The sequence below is a fragment of the Oenanthe melanoleuca genome, chromosome Z (genome assembly GCF_029582105.1).
Source record: "Oenanthe melanoleuca isolate GR-GAL-2019-014 chromosome Z, OMel1.0, whole genome shotgun sequence".
Lineage (NCBI taxonomy): Eukaryota > Metazoa > Chordata > Aves > Passeriformes > Muscicapidae > Oenanthe > Oenanthe melanoleuca.
The window spans coordinates 54,511,306-54,539,075 of record NC_079362.1 but is presented as its reverse complement, the minus strand read 5'-3'; the positions used below and the strand labels follow the sequence as shown (position 1 = coordinate 54,539,075).

General features: G+C 40.6%; 1 protein-coding gene across 1 annotated transcript in view; it reads right to left on the bottom strand.

The window, feature by feature from the left end:
• Positions 1-2,279: 2,279 nt before the first annotated feature.
• The window catches only part of CMYA5 (cardiomyopathy associated 5), a 48,975-nt gene continuing 23,484 nt past the window's right edge, over positions 2,280-27,770 (bottom strand). The window contains exons 4-14 of the mRNA XM_056514582.1: positions 26,966-27,061; positions 25,986-26,219; positions 24,222-24,244; positions 22,129-22,250; positions 18,048-18,197; positions 17,005-17,151; positions 13,596-13,740; positions 5,707-5,840; positions 4,836-4,935; positions 3,718-3,894; positions 2,280-2,868 (exon numbers count right to left, since the gene is read on the bottom strand). Coding sequence (XP_056370557.1) covers positions 2,616-2,868; positions 3,718-3,894; positions 4,836-4,935; positions 5,707-5,840; positions 13,596-13,740; positions 17,005-17,151; positions 18,048-18,197; positions 22,129-22,250; positions 24,222-24,244; positions 25,986-26,219; positions 26,966-27,061 — 1,581 coding nt within the window. The 3' untranslated portion in view covers positions 2,280-2,615. The remainder of the gene's footprint in view (positions 2,869-3,717; positions 3,895-4,835; positions 4,936-5,706; positions 5,841-13,595; positions 13,741-17,004; positions 17,152-18,047; positions 18,198-22,128; positions 22,251-24,221; positions 24,245-25,985; positions 26,220-26,965; positions 27,062-27,770) is intronic.

Below are 27,770 nucleotides of genomic sequence, written 5' to 3'. Positions count from 1 at the left end.
CAGTAGATGTACATTCCTCTGAGCTTTCCAAGGGCAGGCTAGGAAAGTTTTCACTGTATGCTGTAAGTCCTAGGAGCTTAGCTGTGCCTTTCAGGGCCTGCTTACTTCACCAACATGATTTTTTTTTCCTTATACTGAATCTTTACTTGTATATAGTTTCCTGTTTAATGTGCACTTTTTTTCATTTTTCTGAACAGGACTTCTTCATCTGGCATAGCTTAAAGCAGACCAGATTTAGACATTCAAATGAGTACTGCTTAAGCTCTTTGAGTGACACTTTCTTTTTAAAATAACTTACCCAGCTTTCACAATAACAGTAAATACATATTTTGATACTTTTTTCAATTTAAAAGGTGGACCTTATATAAAATTCATCAAGAAAACAGGCCATTTTTTGAAATTACCCAAATATTTCTAAGAATGAGGTGCCTCCAAAAAAAAACATTTTGCCAAGCTTAGGTGCTGTGGTAACTGAGTGATAATGTCTGGCAATAGACAAAGCTTTCATTTTTCATTTTAAAATCACTAATTACAACTAATACATTGTTGCCTTTAACAAGGCAATTGCTTCTTATCTTCACTTAAAAAAAATCCAGATAATCTCCTATAATTTTGTTCTCCTTTTATCACTGTCTCTTCCCTTGTCAACACATTGTACTGGTGTCCATGAAGCAATCCCCTTTTGGAATGGCAGTGATCAGGGTGAGGAGGGCAGAGGTAGGATCAGCCCAGTACTGGGATATTTCAGGCTTACTTCTAAGAACCACATTAAGCTCTGGAGGTAGCCAAACCTTTGGTGAAGCTCACCGGCTGCAGGAGTCTGAGGAACACACCCTGCTGACACCACTGACCTGCATCTTAGTTTATCACCATCTGCTTTGTGTGAGTTTCCAACCTACCTTCTGTCGCCTCCTCCTCTTCAGCCTTCAGAGTAATGCTACCCGCATTGCCCTTTCTGTCTTTCTTTCCCAATTAATCCTGGACCTTTTCTCACCATCCTCCACACCTCTACAAAACTCTCACTAGAGCCAACAGGACACAATCCTGCTATTTTATTACGCTCTCTCCCTGACAGGGAGTCAGAAGTAGCACCATTTTATTGAAACTCCAGGAAGAGCTCCAGCTTAAAATAAGTGGTCACAGGATTCTTTTTGTGTTGCCTTAACCAAGCTCAGGCTTGCCTGAGCTTGCTATGACAGTCTGGATTGCGGCTCTCCTGGGACAGCAAGCATATAGCAGGCTGGAGCAGAAAACACATGCCTTGGTGGTGTTAAATCATAAATAAACCAACAGCAGCAGGCACCTTCTCCGAGCATAAAAAGGAGAAGCTTCATTGTAACTCATTTAGCTCCTCTTTTCAGCTGCAAACATTATTGCAATCCTGAAACCTGTCTTAATTTGGAGAGTACAGCTCTTCAGCTGAGCTCAAACATGAGTCTGGCAACAGAGTCCCCTGAGGCAGAGATCTCCAGAGCAGGCACAGCATGAAAACATTGCCTGCCTGCTCTAAGATTAATTTCCCCCAGCATTCACTGGAGTTTAGCACCACTGGCATTTGTGCCTCCAGCCTGAGACAAGGCCATACCACCAATCTGTGAAGTGCTTGGAAAATGGTTTGAAAAAGCAAAGGAGAAAAATCAGCATCCTACTCCTGTGCTGACATAAACCAATTTTAGCCCACCTGTTTTGGTGGCCCTGAAACACTGCACCTCACTGTCATGTTGCTGCTACTAGCGTGGATAACAGTAAGGAGCAGAGAAGATGCAGGAAAATGTACAAAAACCTGAAATTAGGAGCATCAAATTTGTAAGAGCAAAGCTAAAAAGCAGTGACAGGAAGTGGTGTTCCACAAGGTCCTGCACAGCAATCTTCCTTTCACTATCAAAACCACTGACTTGACATACTGAGGATGAAAAACACAAGAGAAGAGTTTTATTACTACTATCAAGTTTCCTTATACCTGTGCTTTGTGAGCAGCTACTCACAAGCACAGCTATTTATTGACACAGACAGGTAGCCTTTACTCTGCTGTGAGCAGGACAGGTAGGTGTGGCATACTCAGACTCCACATGACTGATACAAAGAATGAGCTTGGGACTCCCTCATTTTGCAAACATGAGGATCTGTATGTGACCAACTTTTCTTAATTTGTCCATTGGCAAACAAGGGCACAATTTGCAGCATGTTTCAGTTGCTGAATTTTTATACATTTTCTAAGCACATCATCTTGGATCCAGGCTCTGACTGTCCTGGCAAATGATAAAACAATGATTCTCATATATTGCAGTGAGAAATGCATTTATTTCATACATGGGTTCATGATCAACTTTAAAAAGACAGCTAGCACTATCATATCTAACAAAACTTCTTTATCCCCTTAGAAGTACTGCTCTGTGTATTACTAGGTGCGTGCTCCATCTGAAGGAGTTGATTTTCTTCCAGGCTCAGGGTGATTATTTAGCTGAGCAGTAACTACAATTACTGATGATGTGAAGGAGAGCTGTGCACGTAGCATTCATCAGTGAAGACTAGCTATCCCTTCCTGGCATACCTCTTCCTCCCTCTACCCCCTGATCCTGTATTTGCCAGTTTTCTGGAAACTGTGAAGCAGGAGATTAGCTCTGCTTCACAAACTCTGGCAGCTCCATTCCTGTGCACAGGGTAAGCACTCCTGCCTTCTCCAGAGCAAAGGCTGGGTAAGCAGCATCAGTGAATTTGTGCCTGATGGCAAACAGCACCAGTCCTCTCTCTGCATTGAAGAACAGCAGCCTGCCACTACTGTAATCCAACAGAATGCCAATCCTGGCCAGGTGTTCCGTCACATGGACATCACTCATCACACCAGTGTGAAGAAATCTGTAAAGATAGCTGCGGGAAAATAGAAACCATAATACAATGAGCCTCCCCACAGCAATTTACCAGAAATAACCTGCAGCTTAATTCCAATCTATTAACAGGTGGCTGCATACAGCAGCCTATCACGTGGCTGCAGCATTTTGCTCGGTATGTAGGCAAAGCAAATGTGGCATCACTTCAAGCCTTGCCTGGCATCCTGACAAGCTTTTTCAATTGGCATATTTGGACTCATAGAAAAATGCCTCTTGGACGTGTCATTTTACTAGTAATGGTCATACATCTATACAATTCCACACTGAAAAAGCACACTTGTTTAGTTCAAGAGTACCTTTACAAAGTAGTAGGGTGGTGTCTTATAAATCTCCAAGCAGCCTAGCACTGGCCTGCTACCACAGACTACCCCAGTACCCTGCAGTCCTGCCACAGTGGCAGGTGAGTGTCTATCACTGTGAAGGACAAGGCCAGAGAAAACATTCCCTATCAAGTCTTAATATCTCCTGCAAATGGAAGTAGGTTCTAGAAAGGCTTCATTTATGGAAATAAATACCCTGGCCAGGATTTTGTGAAGCAAATCAGGATATGAGCAGCAACAAACTAGATCTTTAAGTTTCATTCACTGTCTGGATGAAGGGTGCTAAAATCATCTGTTTTACTTTAATTTTCCTTTTTAATGTGCTTTATAAGATCTTTTAAACTAAGAAGAGGTCTAAAGATCTTATGTAGATGGCCTTTTCTTATTATTCAAATTTACATAAAGGAAGCAGAAAAATCCTTTCTGCTTTCATGATTCTTGTGGCTGGCCAGCTTTTTTCTCATGAAGGACAAGTAACTCCCCAAGCCAGCAGACTGAATCCTCTTTACCTGGTTTGTGTAGGACAGCACCTCATGCACCACGAGGTATCACTCAACCCCAGGACATTGCTCTGTGTTATTGCCTCATAGCAAATCCCAATCCTGTAGCTTCTGCAGGCAGAAACAATAATTTCCCAGTAATGACATCCTTGAGCAGGCAGCAGTTCACCCAGGACTGAAGGAAATCTGTTTGTGGAAGATGCAATACAGTAAAGAAAATGTGGTGGTAGACAAACTATATTGTGATATTTCTTTCAGTCAAATCATGAAGCATTATGTAAAATTACTCTGTTGTTCTAACTGCAGGATTTTATTAAAGATTTAATTGAGAGTCTTTTCATCTTTGCACTGAGATGGACTTACCTAAAAGATCTCAAATTTAGAAGGCTTGTTCAAGCTAGAAAATCTGACGGTTTTATGTAGACACAGTCACAAACATCTTGTGTACATTCAGAGGTAACAGCAACAAAAAGTGCTTAAACCTGGAAATCCTCATCACCTTTTAAAAAGCCCTGACAGTATGGCACAAGTTATACAAGTGGATCTGTACTTGTCCTAGGACTGATATCATGTCAACCCCATTGCAATGTTCTCAATGGATAGAGCTAGCCTGGTACAATCATGTTAACATATCCCAGGAGCACCTCCTAGCTCTCTAAACCCACAAACACTTTGGAAAACATTACCAATAATGTCCTCAGGAGAGAAGAAAACTATGGAAGATGGATTACTTCTATCCACAATATATTAAAAACAAAGACCACAGAGCTGACCTTCTCAGGGCAGCAAAAAATTGCTTTGAAACTCTGATGGATTAAGCGGTGACCATGGGCTGAAACAAATCAAACAATCCAAGTAGGTACCACTGCCTTTGACTTTCTAGCCATTCCTTAGTGTGACATTGAACTCTTCCCCAGTAACTGTATCAATCCCACCACTGACCTTATTGAGATGTTACAGTGTTTTAAAGTGGGGCTCAGTTGCATGAAGCCCAGAGGCTGCATGATGAAAATGATTCAGTTCTTCTACAAAATTAGTGTAATGTGAAAGATATCAATTGGCAAAATATTAAAGTGAGGGATCCATCCTGAGCCCAGGATGGTTTTGCTCATCATACTGCTACTCACCCAGTGAGTTTGGTTTTTTCAGGAAGGTGGATCACTGTTGCATTGGAAGAGATTTGCAGTGCAGGATGCGCTGTGTCACTCAGCAAGCGAAATCGAGTTCCTGGTACAATTCATGAGAAAGAAACACCATCTGAGAGGCTGGATACATTAATGTGAGATGAACCACAAAATGTTAAGCAACAACTACAGCCATCTTAGCTGCACAGCGCTGTGTCTGCTGGCAGGTAGAAGTGACAGAAAATTGGATGCAAATACAAGAAGTCTTCCAAGCTGAGACAGCAGTCATATTCAGAAATGCAGACAGGTGATAAAGAGGTCTTGAAGAGTATGCAAGAAGTTTTAACAATTTTCAATCAATTGCTTTTTTGAAAATAGCAAATTTGAATTTTGAGGCTGATCTGGAAGAACCATACATAACACTATTTATCTGGAAATCTTAGAGTTTGAATCATCAATTACAACTGCTTTGCTTGCTTCCTCATCACTCAAACTCCATCAGGTTTTAATTGTGAGAGGTTCTCTCTAAGATCATGACAACTTCTATCTGATTGTGCTCTGTCAGATTCAAGCAAACTGAGATCCCTGAAGAATACTTAGTCACTTCATCTTTCTGACAGAATTCAACATGTTTGCTTCTGAGATCACACCAGTTTTACACAGGACATAAATATACGAACTTCAAGTGAAGTAGTCCTGATTATTCTAATTTTAAGGAAAAAAATCGATATAAATTTGAGTTAACAACATAAAAACTTCAAAAACTCGGTCACAACCATGTTGGGAACTTCAGGTATAATTTACAAAGAACAATGTTTGGCTACCTTGCCCTTCCACCATATTGTTTTGACATCAGAAAGTGATGATGATCTACCTTTAGTTGAGATGAGAGCTGCTTCACTTTGTTCACTTGTCCCAAATGGGTTGGCAGCCCTCAAATAGAAGAAATAGTTCACATTGGGCTCCAGGGATACTTTCAATTCAGGTTTCCTTATACCAGTGAAAGATCTGCAAATGTTGAAGATACATTAAAATGTATGCAGGTATCCAAAGCAGACAAGACTATTTTATGCCAACAGCTAAGTTCCCTAGCCATAGTATTTACTACTAAAAAAACAAACACCATACAGAAACTCCAAACAAGAAAGGCAAACATTGTTTTCACAAACAACTGGGTTATGCAGGAGCTTCAGCATTTCACTTGAGGGATTGTCATCCCTTTGTCTGACGAAGTTTCAGGCCTTTGCTCCTGCACCAGCTAATCACCCAGTGCAGTCATTTGTAATGATCACTTTATGTTCATTATGTGGCAAAATTCATTACACAAAACTTAAGCAGAACAAATCCTCATCTGCTTCCTGTGAAAAATCTGGGGGTTTGTTTTGGTTTGGTTTGGTTTTGGTTTGGTTTGGTTTTTTTAACAAAATGAGCAAGTTTCTGAAGGAAAAAAACCCACCTTTTAATTAATTAGTTACACGACATTGAATACGCTTGTGCTTTACTATCTGGGCACATGCTACTAGTCCAAAAGAATTGATACCCTTATCTGCGGCAGCACAGAATCATGCTTTTCATCATAGAATCATCATAGAATGGTGATTAACTTCTTATTAGGAACTCTCACTCACAAATCCTGCAACAGCTAAGCCTGGGCTCCATCTTTGTTGTGGTGCCATGCACTCTAACAGGGCAGTTTTGCAGGAGGCAGAGCAGAGAAGCTGCTTTCACACAGTTCTCTGCTTTGATTATGCTCCCCAGTGCAGTGCCTCAAAAACTCCAGCCCCCACATCCTCTACCCCTGGTATCTTGACACACTGCTAGAAAGCAGGAGTCAGCACCCACTCAAATTGCTTCACAGGTGCTTTTAAGTACCAGTGAAAGCATTTTGGGTGGATAGAAAAATGCCATTTTATTTTCTACATTGACAGCAGTATAAAAGATTGGCTTAACAAATTCTCTTGCACTGGATCTTGATTTTCCTCTTTTTTTTTGCCTCTTATGATAACAGCAAAGCCAGACAATATATGTGCTCTACATTGTATGCCTGCAGGTAAAGACTGTTTATCTGTATAAAGTAGGCAATTTCCTCCCAGAAATGCTTTTAGGAATCTACAAGGCAAGTACTTAAATTCTAGAATGGGAGACTTGCCTTTGGAGAGTCAGCAAGACACTTTTCCCTTTCACCTCAGGTATGAGAGTGGAGCCCACCATGATATTTCTCCACGACGGCAAGCAGTGCCTCTGTGAGAAGCCAGACTAAATGAATTACTTTTTCCAGCACAAACTGCTGTGACCCCAGAGGAGGTAAGGCGAGTCAGCAGTCAGATCAGATCGTTTCTATTCATTAGGGGTGACTGTTCTTACGCATATATCCCACCAGAGAGCAGTACAAACTGAAAAATAATCAGTGCTCATCCATCAGGATTTTTCACATGCCTGCTTCTGCTGCACTTATCACATCGAGGTAAAACCTTGCAGCTCTTAATACACCAGATTCCTGCTTACACCACACAGATCTCTTTCTAGGAGGATGGCATCTTCAGAAAAGATGGGTGCATCATCCTTATTAGTCTGTGACAGGTATTTTGCACTGACAGTTATCATTAAGAGCAATTGAGAGCATCGAGAAAATGCACTGGGTACTTCTGTGACCTGTTCCTTCAATTTAAAAGAATTTCAGAGCGTCTGGGGCTCCAGCATGATCAGCACAAGACTATGCTACTTTCAGGGAATGTATTACATTAATGCTGGAACTCATGCAGTAAAGACAAATGGCAGAAATTGCATTGTTTGTTTCACCCTCGTGACTCACCAAGACCCTGAACACAAGACCACTCCAGCAAGGCACTGACAGCACAGCAGGCTGAAAATTTTGGGTAAGAGATGTAATCTGATGAATTGACTGATAAGAACACAAGCTCCTTAGACTTGAGTACAGGGGATGAGAAGATAGATTGAAGATGGATTGAAGAAAGTGACAAGATGGGAACTAAGAAAGGAGACAAATATGAAAGAAGTGAAAGGAAAAACAGGATAGAAGCAGAGGTAGGGGAAAAGAAGTAGGCACCTAAGATTTGAAGAAATTTGACCATGCTTCCTAGGCAAGACTTACCAATCTGCTCCTTAAAATTAGCACACTGATATCTTTGATGTAAATCTGAAGCACAGACCACCAGAGAGGAGTTTTGAGCAAGGAGTTGTAAGTGAGATGAAAAGAGGATATGCTAAGCTGCTCCTTGAAAGCTGTCTGCAGCACTGTGTAGATCAGTATGCCTTAAGCACAGTGACGGTCTGTACATGGCTCCTTCTTCTGTCTTCTGAAAAATGCCATGTAAGTCAGTATCCTTCCAAAGAAATTAGACCTTCTTTTTCACTATGTACTATTTATCAGATGATTACATAATAAAATAAAAAATAATTCCTAAACTCAATTAGACATTAGTTACATTGTGGTATAACAAGTAGACATGGAGTATTCATACTCTGGGGTATGGATTCCAGAGATATCTCATAGGTATTTAGAGAACGTGTTGGGTCCAGACATTTGCAGATGAGGATCAGCAGTCAGTGTTCAGACTTAGGTCTCTTACAAATACAAAATTCTCTAAATCAGAATTTGGATGCATGTTTAAGTCAGAGGGCAACAGCATGCTGCTTCTCAGTCATAATAGTGAGACAGAAAAATCTTGACTTCAAGCAGATCTGGTCTGTAAAACAGCGTTCAGATTTTTGAATAGCATGCTCTGCTTGGTAATCTATTTCAGCCAGCTTTAAGCTGCCTAAGAATAAGAGCCCATCAGTTTTAGCTATGATTAAAGCTTAAAAACAGTTTTGCTGCTGCCAACTAATGAAAGAGAATATGCTGACAAGAAGGAATTCCATTTGATATATTCTGAGCCAGATCCAACAGCAAAAGAAGCTGCGAGCAAAGAAGAAAGAGGTCTTGCTATCTGTTGCCTCTCCTCCCTAGAAGGTAGAGTGAAGGGAGAGAGTGAATACTGAGGGGTCTCCATTAAGCACAGTAGTTTATCATGCTTTAGATTTAGATTTAGATCAGTGCTTAGCTTACAGCATACAGGTTATGTGTAGGAGAAGGCGAGGGAAAATGCATCCTGACTGTGTTGGTGGAAGGCTGTTTCATTTCTGATTTCTTGTAACAAGCTCTGCAGATGGATCTTCCTCAAGCTCACCTTAAGTAGTGAACCGTAATTTTGAAAGAAAAAGAAATCCACCTACAACTTTTCTAATGTCAGATAGTTTCTACTTTATATACACCTGCCCACTTTAGAGATGACTTGAAATGTAATAATGTTGTTATCAAAGCGTGAGGCATCCTGGTCCTTAGATTAAATGGTATTCTTTTTGCACTGTCCTCTGAATTTCTTGGTATCGTTGACACAAAAATTAGTGCACAGAAAGTCAAGAAGCATTTGAAGTAAATATTTTAAGCATCTCCTGTCAATCCATCTCATTGTAAAAGGAACCTGTAAGACTGAAAATCCACTCTTCAAATATCAGGTACATGCTATATAAAGCAGAACAAAAATGACTTGCATGTTCCTTCACCTTTAACTTGCCAAGGAATATTATAGTAACAGTTTTCTGCTAAATTTGTGATTTCTCTGGTTTTAGAGAAATCTGATGCTGTGTTTTCATGCCCATTTCTTTCATCAGCATCCTCATTTATTTAAAGGAAACAGCATCTAGGGGATATTTTTTAATATTGCCTGAACCAAGCAAACTATAAGCCTTGCAGTGATTCACAACACCCTCTGTGCTATAATTGTCATTTCCACCCCCAAGATCCCACTGAAACAGTACCTCCAGAGCTGTGCTGCTATCACTGATATGGAGTTAGGGTGAAAGTATGCAAGCATACAGAAAGGGTGCACCACGAATGGAAAAAACCTCTTGAAGCTAAAAATAAAGAGCGAATAGATCTGAGTTTGCTCCCAGCTATGCTGCATGCCTCTCCTCTCCTCTCCTCTCCTCTCCTCTCCTCTCCTCTCCTCTCCTCTCCTCTCCTCTCCTCTCCTCTCCTCTCCTCTCCTCTCCTCTCCTCTCCTCTCCTCTCCTCTCCTCTCCTCTCCTCTCCTCTCCTCTCCTCTCCTCTCCTCTCCTCTCCTCTCCTCTCCTCTCCTCTCCTCTCCTCTCCTCTCCTCTCCTCTCCTCTCCTCTCCTCTCCTCTCCTCTCCTCTCCTCTCCTCTCCTCTCCTCTCCTCTCCTCTTCTCTCCTCTCCTCAGGTTGTCAAAACACCCCCTGCTTTCTGCTATCTGCAATCGGTAGAGTTAGATGGAAGGAAGGTTATGTGTTTCCAATACCCTGTTTCCTGAGCTACAAGAATTGTCATGTGGGCAAAGAAAGAGGAGGGAGGCTTGCTTCTCTTGTTCAGCATTAGATTTGCTCCATGAGGAAACTGAAAATTTCACTTCCTAGAAGTGCCGGTCTTGAGAGGATGACATTCAGTAGCTTCCACTTTCACAAGCTCATCACATACTGCACCTATTTCTGCCTCCCTGAGTCTTATGGATTTCTCATGATGTGACACAGGCTTTCCATCTGAACAGCCTACATACCTAATCCCTGGACTACATTTCTCACGGCTTTCCATCTTCCACCCACAACTCCATTGACTTCTCAGCACAAAGAGACTGAACAGTGAGAAAATAGCAGAGCTCTTGAAACTGAAAGAAACATTTTAAAGCATCACTCATAAAGATTCTGGAAAAAGATGCAACCTGGAAGGAGCTTTGAAACTACTGCAGAAGGCCAGGGGTTCATTCTTGTGGAAGATTTAAGATGATTTTATATGATGATTTACATGTCCCTCAGTTGGCAAGCTGGAAAAAAGAGAGAAAGGAGAAGGGAAAATGTAGATGTGGGTGGAGGTTTTTTGGTCAGTTGATTGGTTGTTGGTTTTTTGTATGTTTTGGTTGGTTAGGATTTAGTAGTTTTTTGTTTGTTTTGGTTTGGTTTGGTTTTTGACAGTATTTGAAAGGAAACTTTAGTGAGGTTTCATTTCCAAATGTGTTTCATATTCTCCATGGGGAACTGGGATTGCTCCTAAGATGTTCTTGGAGTTACTCAAAAGCATCCTGGGCAACCAACTCTAGGGGGCTCTTCTTGATCAGGGGTGTTGCTTTAGATGATCTCCAAAGGTCCCTTCCAACCTCAACCATACCATGATTCTGTGGCATGCTGAAGTTTGCATGGGCCTGACTTAGACCATGTCTCTAGCTGTTCAATGAGAGCGTTTCTCTCTGTTTACTCCCTTGGCAGTGTCCTTTACTTTGGGTGAGCTTCCAGAATGACATCTGTGAAAGCAGCCTTTAGGGATGGGATCATGCTGCCCTCTCCAGACCTTTTCTTGAATGTTCTTACCTGACCTCTGCTTTCACACTATGCCCACAGCAACAACTGAATGAACCTTCTAGGGTTGCTGAGAAATGTGTTTGAACTCCCACCCAGGGACTGGGAAATTGCTTAGCTCCAGGGCTGCTGCAAGCACAAAAGGCACAGGCTATGAGAGGGCTCCACATTTGGCTGACCCCCAAGATGCATGTTGCTCAGGAAACCTGTAAAGGACAAACTCCAAGCTTTCAAAGAAAACAAAATCAGAAGAATCTACAAAATTTGAGACCAAAATTCTGGGTGTGCATAGAATCAGAGTTTAATTCTACCTTATATTGTTACTTGGCTTCTAGTCAAGTTGATTGACTTCTATTCAAGCTTATTTCTAATTCTAAATTGCACCTTTGGAGGCCTTGGATACAAGTGATACAGGCAGTGTTCTCTACCTACCAGTGGGCTTTTTTCCCTTCAACCTTATGTAAAATCTTAAACAGAAATCTTCAGAAAAATGTCTCCATCACTATAACAACTTGCAACACCACAGAAGATTTCCAGGTTATTCTAAGAGGGATGATTTAGGAAAAAGAAAGAGGGAAATTGTTTTTAGGGAAAGTAAGTGGCAAAACATTGTTTTTGACACACGAAAAGAGGCCAAAGTCCTTCTACAAATAGAGAATTTTAAACGATAGCAATTCTGAGAAAATTCATTATTTAGTCCTGTGGAGTTTTCACACTTGTCACATTTAAAGGCCAGCTTCTGCTGACAGGGAGGCCAAAAAGTCAAATGTGACTCAGTATAATTATAAACACGTTAGATTTTACACAAGGTCACTCAAGAAAGCAAAGGGGTCTGTTCTGGAAGCTTTTTTGCCACATTTATCACCACACAAGCAAACACTTAGTGTTGCCAACACCTTGCTCATGGATTACAGAAATCAGCACAGTTTCTGGTTTAGTTTTGAGAAAAAAAGTCAATTTCAGATAACAGCACAGAAACTTGAGGGCAAACAACCAGCATATGTTTTGGGGGCAGCTCCATTATCTTTGACCAACAGTGACTTTGGCAGGTTGACAGGGACCTGACAGCCTCATGAAATATGTACGAAACAGAGCAAGCCCCTCCGAGAGGCAGGAGAACTGGGCGAGATCTCTCCTTGATTGCAGTAATGCAGCACACTGGTACTGCATGATAAAAAGTCTCCCACCCACACAGAAATTTTTAATTTCAGTTTCCAGCCTACTTTTGTAAGGAGCAAGGCATTCACAATTTCACAGTTGTACTTCTCTCTTATAAAGCTATGAACACTTCAGTCCACCCAACTAATTTTGACTGCAGGGCATGAAGCCCTTCCCTCCTTTTCATAGAGCTCTTCTCTCTCTACCCCATCTCCATGATGCCCACATTAACTAGCCCATAGGTGAAGACCTTAATCAGGCTTCCCAGGAGGTGCAAAAGACAACATCATCTGGGCTGAGACTCTTCCACAGAGTCCTGTAGGGCAAGTCATCCCTCTCCACAAAACTTCTCAGACCTTTGCAGTTATATTATGCTGGAATATTGTCACTGTTTTAAAAGGAAAACAAACAAAACCCCCAAGCCCTAAGGACATACAGGCCACCATGTAACTCCCAGCCTACAGCTGACGGGCTGGAACTAGATGAACTTTAAGGTCTCTTCCAACTGAGGTTATTCTAAGATTCTATGATTCTGCAACAATTTTCACTGCATTTCAGCACAGTGCACAGTTACACAGCTCAGGGGTGCCAACATCCCTCCTTGACCTCTCTTCTATGCAGCACAGGCTTAGCATAGGGGAAACCATAGAGGGTCTGGCATAGGTAGCCACTGCCCTGAATTTCAAAGCCACTCTTGGAGCCCTGTGGCATGCCCGCACAGCCAGACAGCGCCGAGCTCAGCCGTGCGTTGTGAGATTCTGCACGCATGTCCAGACAGCACAGATGGGTCACCAGGATTACTGAGACACCCGTATCACCCTTGCTAGCCCAGAGATGAGTCTGTCTTGCTCTCCGCAAAGCGAAGAGCAAACCGGGCCATGCTGCTCCATCACTCCCCTTCCCGTGGAGCTGCCCTGCTCTGCCTTGCCTAAAATTGCTTCCCCGCCCAGCACAGCCCCCAGACTTCTGGCTGATGGCAGGCAGCGTACATCTCCACGGTGTTGGCCTCACAAGAAAGGGATTGTCCGGTTAAGCAGAATAAAAAGGAAGTATTTTTATGTTTCAGCCTAATCTCACAGATTAGCGCCTGCCCCTAAATTGCTCAGCACACAGAAGCAGATTTCTTCCGTGCGTGGCTGCAGGCAGGATAATCTCTTGCGTGATGAGCCGCGGTCCGGGGGACGGTCACCAGTGGCCTGGCGTGGCCGAGGGGCTTTGGTGGGCGCGGCACTGACCTGAGCCCGTCTCCCTCGGGCGAGTGCTGCCGGCAGAACTCCACGATGAAGGACTCGGCGGACGCGGGCGCGGCTCGCCAGCGCACCGTGGCTGTGTCCCAACACACGGTGCAGTCCTCGGCCTTGATGGTGGGCACGGCGGGTGCTGGGGACACAAGGACACGTCAGCTCTACTGCCAGGAGGGTGGCCCTTGGAGGGGCATCTTAGGAGGGGAAGGAACAGTCCCCCTCCTTGAAAACCCACGCGATGATTTTTGCCCATCCAGCAGTGATCTTTTGCTTGGTTGTATTTGAATGGCAGAGGGGTACATTACAGGGAAAACAAACGATAAAAACATGCCGGGAAAGTAATTGTGAATAGCTGTGCATTTGTCACATCCCTAGAATGGTAAATTTTTATGCCTTTCCTCAAGCAATGTGTCCTCATTTCTGCCAGTCTGCAAGGAGCAGAGCACCGAGGCAGCCCTGCCTACAGCTCTTCCTGCATCACCTCAATCCTGTCCCCAGCAGTCCCTGCATGAACTGCATTAGAAAAATGTGCTGCTGCAGAAATGACAGGGAGATGGTGACTTTCTGTTTAATTATGTCCTGGTTATTTTTGCAATGCTAAAATTCTGTCCTGTAATTTCTCCTTTTTAGAGATTCTGTTTAAGAACTACAGGCCCAACTGCAATACATAAAATGGAATATAAAATAATGCACTAGCTGCAAGTAATCAAAAGCTATTGTGTGAAACTGCAGATTCAACACTGTAGGCTGAAAATGGCTCAGTTGTATTCTCTTGCTTTTTCCCATTCTGGGATATAGCTACAGAAAACACCTTACGACCTGTTGTGAAACTCACATAAACAGTCCTAATGCCAGTACTTTTGGGGTTCCAAACAGGAAACCTAAGACGAAAGTAGGGATTAGATGATTTTATGACAAGATAATAGGACTACAGGAAACATTCCAGATGCATTCTGGTTTTTTAAGAAAAATTATTTGTTTTTATTAGAAAAGGAAAGGAAAACACCCACAAGTATTTAAGAGTTTCCTAGTTTAGTGAAAATCAGGAGGTTAGCAGTCAGGTTAAGTTTTATTTTATATTTTACTACAGGAACAACTAATGTACATATTCAGAAGAACAATGAATATGAGGGATAGAGCATCATCTGGCAATACCTCTTTGTACCTTCCTTAGCAATAGTTCTCTACTGGTTAATTTGATTATTATCTGTTTCTAAATGCATCCTTGCTAAAGAATGAAAAATTAATAGCTGAATCCCCTAATACCTGCATTCAGCAGCTTACACACATACCTACACCTACGTATGTGTAAACAGTATGTCACAAGTCATTAAGCTTTTTCTACTGTAACTTGAAAATATCTGTCTAAAGAGTAGCTGAAGTGAGCATACCAGAAAAAGCTATTACTGTGCTTCTGAGATTTTTTTAACAAATCAACTGCAGCTAGAATACATAATCTAATTTAGTTGTAATATTCTGGAACTCATGTAAATGATTGTGTAAGAGGCAAAGAGCCAACAGGGTGAGAATCACACAGGTTTTGAGGAACAGCAGAAGGTAGTGTTCACTCTTTAGGACTGCAAGGTGACACCACCAGGAGATCAGCTGTGGGGAAGGGGTCAGGCAGATAGAGAGGTACTCCTGCCTTCTGCACCACCCCCTCATAGAAAATACTGTTTGGAAACAGAATGTTCCTCAGCCGAGGAAAGGGAGAGCTGTGAGTCTGGGAGGTGGAGGATCATGAGCCAGGGAGTTCTGGGTGGATGGTACAGTAGCATCTACCTGCATTCCCCACAACTCTTCAGGCTATTGACACCTCCATGGGTGCAGCGCCAGAAGAGAAATTTTGTGGGCTTTCCCAGTAACTGGAAGAGTCTCAGCTTTGTTCAGCTATTATATAATTGCATGTACCAGCAAATTATTTTCTTATATGTGCAAACTTTTAATCTGAATTTCTAAAAATAAACTCTACATTATTGCTTCTGAGTTCATTGGGCTGCTTGAAGAATTGAAATATTTTATCTTTATATCAAAGCAGCTGGACTACCACTGAAAAACTGGATTCCATTACTGGTGCTCACCTTCTGCCTCCAGTGTTGAAGAGAATGCAGCAACTTTGCATCAGCAATCCTCAGCTGTGTCCCCACAAGTTCATCTGGAGCTCATGCACTCCAGAGGGAATTCAACTGAGCTTTGAGGGAAGGTATTTAATAAGCCCACATTTTCCCCAATTTATTTGTTTTCTTAAAGAAACAGACTGAAGGAAGCTGTTAAAGACTCATACAAATTAACTTTTCTTAGAAGGATTCAATTTTCTTAGGAAAAGGTATGCTGAGCCTGACACTGAATGATAGAGGGCTTTCTTAAAAATAATGATTTTAGAAAGGTGAAACCTCCTTCTAAAATTATGATTTATTAGCTAGCAATAACTCATAATTATTTGTGCATTTGGCAGAAAGTTTGCACCATGTTCAAGTTGCATTGCTAGGCCAAAAATTTTAATTTCTCTTTTGAGTTCTCTGGAAAATAACCTTTGTTAAAATACAAATCACAAATTAAGTATTATTAATAGATTTGAAGTCCAGTAGATTAAGCAATAGGCTAGAAGCTGTGGCTGCTGCCAAGTGATTTCAACAAGAAACTCAGTGTGGTACAGAATTTTTTATTATGAAATTGTTAGATATCTTTGCCTGTATTTGTGACTGCAGGAATGGAATAATTGTTTTTATCCTGCAGCACTGAAAAAATTGTCTGGCAGGAGGGCCTCAAACAAAAGGATGCTTCTTCTTGCTTGTAATTCAAGAAGCAACAGTTTTGTCAATACAAATTATTAAAGAAATTAATGCTCAGAAAAATTAATCAGTCAAATGAAGCTCATAAGCAATACTCATCTAGTTACTCATCTCAATTTATACTACTTAAACAACAACAGAGCCTCTCATGCACACCTGAGATTTGTGCCCCACTGAGCAAGACACAGCAGGTAACTTCAATAAAGCAGTCCTTCCCTTGAAAAACTAATACCTTAAATCAATGCAACATAGATGTATCATGGATGGGAGAGAGGCAAAACATTCAGCCATCTCCTCCACTGTGGGCAGGAGAGGGAGCAGCAGGAGGGAGCAGCCAGGTGGCTTTCCCAGAGCTTCCATGGGGCACTGCAACACACTCAGAAGATAAACACAACAACACTGGAAACATCTTCAAATCTGAATGCCTTCAAATTTCCTCTCAGGAGAAATTATGCCACTATTTCTTAGCACAGGGGAATGTCTATGAACTGCCTGCTACCTGCCAGATGGGCTAAATGAAGCAGTTTCTTCTGTGTCAGTAACACCTGGACTAAATTGGTCTAAGGACCTGAAACTTGTAATAATCAAATGACAAAAAATGTACGTACCTGTTTTAAAAATGGCTTTTTCACTGGGTAAACTGCAGCCTGTGCCATTCACAGCCATGACCCACACACTGTAGCAGCGATCTGGCTCCAGGTCCTCCAGAATGCAGTGGCTCTCTTTCACTGTCACTCTGTATTCTTCCACTAAGGCTAGGAGAACATACACAAGCACAGGACCTCACACTCATGGTTGCACTGGTAGGGCTTACAACTAAGCCTCTCAAATGACATAAAAAAAATCCAGAAATTATTACTAGCTAAGTTATCCATATTTCATTATGATAGAAAGCTTTTGACGTGCCTTTGAGTTGAGACTACACAAATGCCCTCCATGGCAAGTGGAGATTATTGCACTCAGTTCTATTGGATTGCAAGTTTGGAACATGCAACCAGCAGTTACCAACCCTGGTGTCACCACTCTATAGTAACAGTTCCTCATAATGAACTATATATCTATAATGAACTAACTTAGCTATAAATTACATATTACTAAAATCCCATAACATCCTTTAGCCTGCACGTATATGCATACATGGATTTGTGGAGACTGGTCCAAATAAAAAGTGACTTTATTAATTTTTAACATTTGAAATATTTTGAAAAAATATTTGTCTACATGTGGAAATACTGACTACCTTTTCCTAATGCTTTTTCAATGAGGACATATTTCTGAAGAACATTCAGGGTCCTAAAAACATAATGAAACCTGTCCCCCTGGAAGCTCTGAAGTCCCCATGAGTAACAACAGGGCAGCATGGACACATCCTCTCTGCTCTCTGATGGTCAGGCATCTTCATGAAAAGGCACTTCAACCAGTGAAAACAACTGCCCTTGCAGACCATGATATTATCTTGCATTTGCGGGGACAAAGGGGAGGAGAAGAAACAGCATCTTGCTCATGATCTCCTCCCCAGCTGCCTGTCTTTAGTTCTATACCTGATGTCTTCACAGCCTATTTCTCTTCCCATGTCCTGGGCACTACCCTGCAGCTCATCCTCCCATCTGCTTACCCCAGGCCAGGGCAGAAAGGGCAAGGTTTTACACACCCCCTGCATCTTTGCTGGCTTGCAGCTCCTCCATACAGTAGACCTGGAAGCAGTCAATGGTATCCCCGTCATTCACAGACCAGTAGACAGCAATGGAGGTGCTGGTGGCTGAGTTTGGCTCCTGAGGTATGACAGTTGGTGTCTGTGGGACTGAAAGAAAAGTTTCCCATTGTTATACATACTCCTGTGTTTTCAGCCAAATTACCTACAAATCCATCAGTCAACCCAATTGCTTATTTTCAGTCAGGTTGCTTATTTCCACAGAGCAACAGCAGGAAATACAGAATACTGGTGCAGTTTTAGAGCAACAGCAATTTCTAAACTAGATACAGAAAAAAAAAAAAGTATCTGCTCAGCATTGGAAGACCCCGTTTCCCTCACAAGTCTGAACAAAATAAGATGCACTCCTAGTACTGGGACCACCCAAACTCAGCACAAAGTGTGCACCTACACCCTCTCCCAGAGAGACATGTGTGTACTGATCCCAGAAACATGGGCAGGGAAAGGACCTGCCACACCAGGAGGGGATTCGTGCAGCGTGTCAGCGCTGCTGATGCTGACAGCAGAAGGGATGTGCTTCAAGCAGAGAAGGCTCAACTGCTCTGGGGAGCAGGAGGATCCCTGCACTCTTGGGTCCACCCCTGCTCTGGGGTGCACACACAGCTTGGCACTCCTTCCTGCCACAGTCATTTCCCCACAGAGCCAGGGGCCTGACAATTCTTGCAGGTGAACCAGAGCTCTGCCAAAGCATCTGAACCCCATGGGGCTATCAGGATCATTCCTCACAAAGTGCTTGAAAGACTTCAAGGCTCCCCATCTTTCACACAAACTTTTGTCTCCTGATTGACACAGATTCAGCCCCAGATGAGATATTGTTCGCCTCTGTGATTATGTCATAGAAGAGAGGGAGGGGAAAGAAAGAAGCAAAAAGCCCCAAAAGATGATAATTGTTAAAGTGATTGCAGGGAACGAAAATACATGGTTCTATTTCTTCACCCAGTAAATTTCCATATTTCATGAATTCTCTTAGAATCTTAGCAGAAAGCTTTAGCTTTCTTTTCAGTTATCTCCACAGTAATGATGATGATCCCCTGTGGCATGAACAAGGCAAATGCAGATGCTGGCTGTTTCCTTATGATTTATAAAGAGAGCTACCAGTACAGTAGCATTACATCTGCTTCCCATTGAAAAAAAATTATCCTTCTTATTGCTAAAAACAATCCTCATTTTATCTTTTGACTGCATCTAGTGTTGGCATTTAAGAAATTTATCACATCTTTAGGAAAATACTTCCTTTCAGTGGACATGGTGGGGAAACCATTTTTTCCCCATGAAGTTGCCTAGAAACCACTATTTTTGATCACAGAAACCCCACAGTTGCAAGATTTATTATTATGCCAAATCTGAACAGAAGCTAGTTTACTGAATGAAACTTTTGGAAAAAAAAAAAAAAAAAAAAAAAAAAAAAATCACAGATCGAAATTCAGTTCAGCAACACTGAGAAACATTTGATTTTGATTTCTAATTTCCTTTTGCATAATATGAAACAATTTGAGGGGAAGCAATTTCAAAACAAGAAGCTGAACTGTTTTCTTCAGAAATAGGAACTTTTTTTTATTATTCAGAAATAGAATTGTCCTCTTTTAAGTGTTTCTTTTTCAAGTGAGTTTTAATAAAAAATATGAGGTATTTGCAATGTGAGTTTGACTAAATGATATTTTTCAACAGAAAAGTGGCATATGTTCTCATCAGTTCAGTTTTCATTGAAGTCCTGTGGTGTACAGAAGTTTTCTGTCATGCTAAGTAATCTCCACAGTAATCCATGTTTTCTGATATAATGAGAAACAGTATTTCCTCTGTGACCCTACTGGAAACATTTTCACAATCAGCAAAGGTTCCTGCCTTCCAGTATAAAAGGCCAGGACTTGAACTGGGCTTTGGAAATAATGACTTTACATTTTTTTTAATTATTCCCTCTTCTATTCCCAGGCAGAACTTGAGGCTCCATTATGCTCAATGGCCTGCTGCATTTATGAATGGAAATGGATTATGTAAAAGGAAGAAGAATTTGAGAGAAAAGAGCTTTTCATTAGTGGATATGGAAAATTTGGAAATGGAGGGCATTTTGAAGGAAAGATGTTTTTTGAAGTAGTAAAAATAATATTCTATAAAATTGTTCAGTAAAACATGATTCTTTCTGAAGGAAAATACATGGATTAAAGAAACTTGGCACATTTATATGCATTTCATCATATGGCTTCAGTCAAATAAAATTCCAAGCATCTGAAAATGGTCCCCTGTATGTGATCAATTATGTATTCAAGCCATTCAATTCCAAGTCAAGTTTCATGTATACAGGTAACAATTTTCCTTCAGGAAGGTTGTAACCTTGAAAAAACAAACTATCAAATAAATAAGAAAAAACACACCAAAATTTTTGTCCACTGCTTGTCGAAGTAAAAATCATAGCAGTTGAAATACTTTGCAGTAAAAGTGAAGACAGAAAACTAGGTATGTTAGAGATTAAGTAAGCATAAAGGATAAGGAGCTTTGAAGATCTCTTACTAGTGGATAATTATTCATTTGCAGTTTGTCAAAGCAAACTGGTCTAGAGCCAGCAAACAGAGTAGCTAATGCAAACTAATCCAGAAAGCAGACTACAGCAGTTTAGAGAAATAAACATTGGAGTGGCTTGTGGGAATAGAAAAAAACAGTGGCTCTGTCCTCTTGTATGACCTTGGATTCCTAGGAGGAATGAACAATTGCACCCATGGGACTGCAAGAGGTAGTTTTGGAACTAATCCAAGACACACAGCACATTTACACCAGCAAGTTAAATGGCAGAATGAGTTACAAAAATGTAACTAATTTATCCTGAATTTTATCTGTAACTTTTATCTTCCCAAAAAATGACACTGCAATTGTGCTGCATGTACAAACGCTTCAAATAAGAAGCTTCAAATGCCACAGGCAAATTCATACACATCTGACAAGGACATTAACATCTCAGATATATTTGAGTTCCTCTACGTCTAATAAAAGCAGTGGTGTGGAGAAGAGAGACAATCTTCCCCTATTCACTCTGCTAAGTGCACTCAGCCCTTATTAGACACCAGAGAGTCTGCACAAGGTGGGCACTTCTCCAATGTCCCATTAATCTTGAAAATCCAGCCAGTGAATGAAGCACCTTGGGGAATCTAATGCTCTAGTTTCAGTGCTCAGGGACCAAACATGTGACAAAAGGTCTTCCCTTCAAAACCCAGGGAGCGACTGTGATGGCAGTGGTGCATGTAATGATGAATGGGAGGCCACAAAGCATGACAGTGAGGTGTGAGATCCCTAAACCACTGTTCTCTTGAAAAAGAAACCCTGGAATGAGGTCCCATCATGAAGAAAATGTATCCACAAAATGGTGCTGACAAGATCTTCGTTGACAGCTGTGCAGATCTAGATAATACACCTATATATACAGACAGAGCCCAGTCAGGCTTTTTAAAGGACATGAAATATCAGACCCTGATATTTCAAGCCTCTTTCTCACATGCAATTTTCACTACTACCTTCCCAGGCAGAGGCTGTTTCTAGCTACAGTTAACCACTTTCCTTTCACATCCCTTGGGAGTTTCAGGTTCTTCCATTCACTTGTGACAAGTACAGGGACCTCAGCCACCAACCAGCCCCCTCCTCTCATTCCCATTCCAAGCATTTTGGGGCTGCCACCCTCAGAGGAAAAGAGCTCAGGAGACTCTTTGATTGCTTCTTCTATCTCTGCATGCAAGGAAAAGCAATTTCTTTATCCCTGGGAGATTTACAGATCATGACCTTCAGCTTGTCTGAAGTACAGACGTCTGAAATGATGCAAGAATCCCCCAGTTTAGCACTTCTCCCTCTTGCTTATCTTACTGTACCTACTATAAGCCAAACACTTGTGCACAATTAAACTTCATTTTACATTCAACTGTGATTGCTAATTACATGGTTATCTACAGTTCTCAAATAGATTGTATTTTTAGCTTCCTGAAATTTCCAAAGTATTGCCAAAATGTTAGCTTTTGTGAAGATAATATCTGGAGTTTCTTACCAGCCACGTGTTGTAAGGAGTGTTGATTGCTTTGTCCTGGACTGTCTGCATAGTGCTCAAATAGTGAAAAAGCACTGGGCACCTTCTCTAAAGAGAGAGTGGTATCCATTGCAGAAAGTAACCTAATTGGAAGAAAACACACATCTGTCCATGTAAATCCTTTGGGGTATTACATAGTTTTCCAAAGGCCAGAAGTAAAGACCACATGACATATGCTTCTCTGAATGTTTCCTGGGAACTTGAGGACAGCATGCAAGGAGAAGCTGTCTTCCTGATTTTGAACAGTTAGACCATAGTGCAGTTTCTAATCAGGAGCACAGTGAGAGTGCACATGGTCTGTTTACACTTAACCCATGAGAATATGAAGATGTGGAAGTTCTCAGCAAGACTCTCAAGAACACAGGGGTTTAGGCTTGCTAATGCAGTGCCTTTAAAGGTTACAAACCTTAGAGCTAACTAGAGCAGCTGACTCGAGAGATGTAATGTAAAGCAGCTGCTTGTGGCAAGCGAAAAACATGAGAGGGAAGATAGCTCCCACTTAATTAGTCTGTATTTGCTGGGTTCGTGATAGGAAAAAAACCCAAAACATTTTTAACTCTAGGACAGAAGCAGCCACAAGAAAATGGAAGAAAATTTTTTTCAAGGCTTCTGAACTTTTTATTTCTCCCCTTTGTTTTTTTTTTTTCAGTCACTGAAGTAGTTAATTATGCATAATCTTAACAAAGCAAACAAATGTAAATACACTTCCTTTAGAAAAACATGCATTGTTAAATAGACTTGTTCTTAACCTATTTTAGGTAGACAGGTATTATCAAACTAAAGTAATAACCAAGCCCATGCACCAAACAGAATAAACTTTACTGTGTAAGTAAAAAAGCAAAGATCAAGTGGACAGAAAGCCTTGGAAAATTGTTTTGTCCCATTTTACCTGCTTTAATCTTATGCAATAAACTAAATGCGGTTCATGGCCAGACAGTTTGACTTGCAACAGGTGAGTCCAGATCTTTAGTTCTAATTCTGGAGATTAACAGAAACCTTGAAGGGGTGTTTGGCACATTCTCTTCAGATCGCTTTCCTGGTCTTGTAATCTGACTGCAAACTGAAACCCTGGTGTCACTGTTACACCCCAGTCCATGTCAGCACACATATCCCTGTGATGGCTGAGGCAGCCCTGACATGGGTATGGTTAGTATGCACTGCACATGCCCAAGCCCTCTGAGGAAAGTCAGGGGTGGTGGGCTGGGTGGTGCAGTTTTGGGAGCTTGCACAGGAGAAGCCTGCAGCTAGCTGCTCTGAAGGTTTTCCCTTTACCCTAGAAAAAATTTTAGGGGAATATGGGCTTATGTTTGAACACTTCTTTCCTAAAGGATGGGACTCACTTAACTCCCTGAAGGAAATCCCGCATGGCAGAGAACTGATTATGTATGCATTTACTGATGAGTACAGGCAGACCATGATGCAGTTATGATGAGGCACCAGCCCTCTGACACACCCTGAACCAGGCAGGGCAGATGAAAAGCCATGGGAAAACCTTAGCTCGCAGCCTCCTAGTCAGGTTTTGAAGTCTACTCAATCTCATCTTTCTGGCATTGTGTTCAGAAATATAGTCAAACCACCTGTCTTGCTTTGTGCTATAACTTTCAGAGACTAAGTGATACATAACAGGCCAGTGAAAAAAGTAACGTATCAGTGATATGTCTCATCAGTCTAGAAGGTGGAAGCACGGTCACAATGGTTGTGGTAGATGTATGTATACATATGTATATGCATGTATATGTATGTACATATACGTAGTAATAATTACAAGGAGCATCTCTTTAAAAATATCTATGTAGAGATTTAAAATCGTGCTGATGTTTTAATGTGCTATTTGTTTAATTAATATATTACAGAACATGTGCAAAACACTTCAAAACCAGTCAGTTACAGCAACAAGTATAAAGCCACTTTTCTAAATTTCATTATTTGCAAGGTTTATAAAGGTAGATCTCATTCCTAGCGGTGGGTTTTCAAAGCTTGCAAATACTAAATGAAGCGTCCAGCATGCTAGGCCTAGTACTCACTACAGTGCACTTAACCCATACTTCATGTACCTTTTATTCAATTCTTTAGATGACTAGAGAAAGGAAAAGAAATGTGTTAACAGTTTTCAAAACCCCCAAAGCTGAAAAGCCAATCATGATCATCTAACAGTCTTTCTACTCTCCACAGACATAAAACACACACCTTTATTGACTTGATGTTGTATGGAATGCTGCTCATTCACACCAACTGAGAATTTATTTCCTTAAGAATATTTCATTTCAAAGCTCTGGCTCAGCAGGATATTAGAGTATAAATCTCATTTTAAGTGCCTGAGGGGTCAGTATTCAATATCTAGGTTTAAAGTCGGAGCATAATCAAGTACTTTCTTAAACCAGGACTTTCATAGAAAGAAATCACTTGCTCATTAAAAATAGTTAAATCCAAATTCTGGCTAAGATGCCCTTCATAACTTCACATTACTAGAAGCCATGTGAGATTTGTACTTATGGAATGAGGATTTGTCCCATGCCCTAGGAATCTTCAGCTAATGTTTCCTAGCCTGTGGACAAAAAAGTTCCTGTCCTTTATCACTAAAAGAAGGGAGCAGGGAAATCCAGTAATTTTGACACCCTCACAAAACAATTACAGATTACAAAACTATCTTTTTGCCAAAGAACCGATCCTCACAAAATCAGGAAAATAATTTAGAGTTTTCATCCATCACAAAATAGCCAATTTACCACAACATTTACTTGGTTACAGGATACTACAACATTTTGTGGCACAGAGCAGGAAAGGAAACAAAATATAGGTCCGTCATTTTTGTAGCTGCTGGGGCATATATGGGCTGGACACTTGTATTTCGAAAGCTGGCTTATTTTGAATGACTGAACAGTCTTCAGATGGTAATTTGACCTTTCTATTTCAGGCATCCCAAGATAGTTTATCTGCAACTCCCAGACCACATACTAATTCCATAATGGGTGTAGATTATTTTCCCAGAAACTCCCTCATCTTTGAGACTAGTAATACACTTGTGGCCAGAAGAAAGTACTATGGCTCACTTAAGGACAAGTCTTGCACCACAAGAACAGTATTTAAGGACCAGCACCACCTTCTGAACAAAGTTTAAGACTAATGACTGTATGAGTTAGTAGCTCCAGTCCTGCAGATTCATTGGAGATGTTGTTAACATCCAGGAAGGACCATTAGAGCCACGCAGGTCCCATGCACAGCCCTCAGCCTAGCTCACTGCTGCGGTTTCACCCCAGTCCTCAACCAACACAGCCCCTCGCTGTTTTTCAACAGTAATTATTTATCGCAGCCTCAGTAATTTGAGTGCTTAAATATTGTCCATTACTCATTAAAAAACACCCCAAAACAACAACAAAACTCCAAAACAACAATACACAACAAAAAACAGCCCAGAAACTTTTCAATGATATTTTCCTCTTTCAAAGATCACTTTCTTGTTGTTTATTATTATAAATAATACGTATTTTATTTTGCATATGGTAAAATACCTAAATACTCTAACATCTCTTACTTCTCAGTTATTCATTCTAGATATATTATCAAACTGTCTTTTCACCTTCTTAAAAAACAAACAGAACCATTTCAGTAGCATGTCATATTTTTGTCCTGTGCATCTTCTCTATATTTCTGAGAATTCTCACATCAAAACCAAATGATCCAGCAGTTTCAGAGTGGAATAGCTGAACTAGCAGTATTTAGCTATCTTAAAAAAAAAAAAATCATTGAAACTCTAGATACAGATGTCTTTTCCTAACTAATATCATAAAAGCTACAGCATGAAAGCCAATTTTACTTACATTTAGGAAAACAAATCCATCCACTTCATCTGTTTCTTTTACTGTTGTCTCCAAAGTTTCCTTTGCTGAATCAACAGTTTGCTGGAAATTTACCATTTGCTCATACAGGTACTCCATTTTCATCTTCTTCACTTCCTCAAAGTTCTCTGATTTCTCATCATATTGTGCTACCACTTTCTTAAGCATCTCTTCATTCTGCTTTTCCAGTAAGTCTGCATTTTTCTTGCAGTTTTCCTGAAGAATAAAATGATAACATTTAATGAATACACAGAAATTCTCAATTACCCATACATGAGCCATCCACCAGATTAATCCTGGCACATTGACAATAAGACAATTTTATTTCTGCAGGCAAACTCCTATGGGAGAAATATCTCTAGAGAAATACATCAAAAACAACAACAGAGAGTTTTCGTTTTGTTTTGGGGTTGTTTTTTGTTTTGTTTTGGGCATTTTTTGGTGTTTTTTGTTTGTTTGTTTGTTTGTTTGTTTGTTTGTTTGTTTGTTTGTTTTTTAATGCTGGGGCTTAAATTTAAACCTTAATATTTGATTACTGAGATAGGAAATCTGACCAAAAATTAGCTAAAACTGCATACTTACAACTGGAGTTAATACAGTTCTCAAGGCTTAAGAACTTGGGCAACAGAACTTAAGATACTGGTCAATTAATTTAGATGCTTTGCATGGGTTTCTACATAAAGACACAGTCTGAGCTTTTTATATGTATAAACAAAATTAAGGTAACTTTTTCATTCAGTGTTTAACAGCTACATATTTCACTTTGGAGGAAGAAAAAGATTGCTTTCTTGCACATTACTTCAAAGTTAACACCTTCCAGTGAACTTCAGAGAAATCAATTTGAGGACTGGAGAAGCAGTCCATTTTAGTGGAAGCAATGATGCTGCACAACAAAGCAAGCATATTTTAGAAGTAATCTTATAGAGGGAAAGAAAACTAGTGTGATAAAACACTGGACTTACCTCAACTGAGTTAAATCGCAATTCAATATCACTCACAAACTCTTCAATCTTCATTGACTTTTCTTCCAGTGCTGCTAGCAATTTACTTAACTGATCCTGAAATTTAAAATGTTTCAGTAACTTGGGCAGGTTAATTTATAAACTTTTTACACAGAATTTCTTTTAGGTGAATATTTTCTTTTTGCTATGAGCCACCATTGGAACAATTCCTAAGTAAGTTCAAGTATCGCCCTGGCTGCAAAAAGAAGCACAGAAATAGCAACTGGAACAGTTTCCAAACCAAAACAAGTGAGCTCAGTTCGATAAGGTGCTGTGTCTATACAAGCTGTTGAACACTATGAATTCCAATGAAGCTTTGCCAGAGAGTGAGGGTACTCAGAGCCTCACAAGTGTCCTTGAGAGATCACAGGAACAAGCCCATAAAAACAAAGATAACAAAGGTAGTTGTGAGGGTAATAGATAATACCATGTCATGGCTTTTTAAATTAGAATTGTAAAGATAGGTACATAGAGACCCATATATAGATAAATATATATATACCTTTATGTATGTATATGTAATTCCTGCAAACAAGAAGTCATCAAAATCACTGGTTGAGTTATGTGAAACAAAAGCAGTCCAAGGCACAACAGACACCAGAAACAACTCAGAACTTTTTCTTAGTGCATCTTAACCTTTTATGAAAATAAGATGCTGAACTGCTTTGGCAAAATTCATAATTTATAAAAATGCTTAGTTTTAATTCAATGGCATAAATCTAAAAGGAGGGTTATCTTCTTTTGTAACAGCTTCTTAATATGGCAA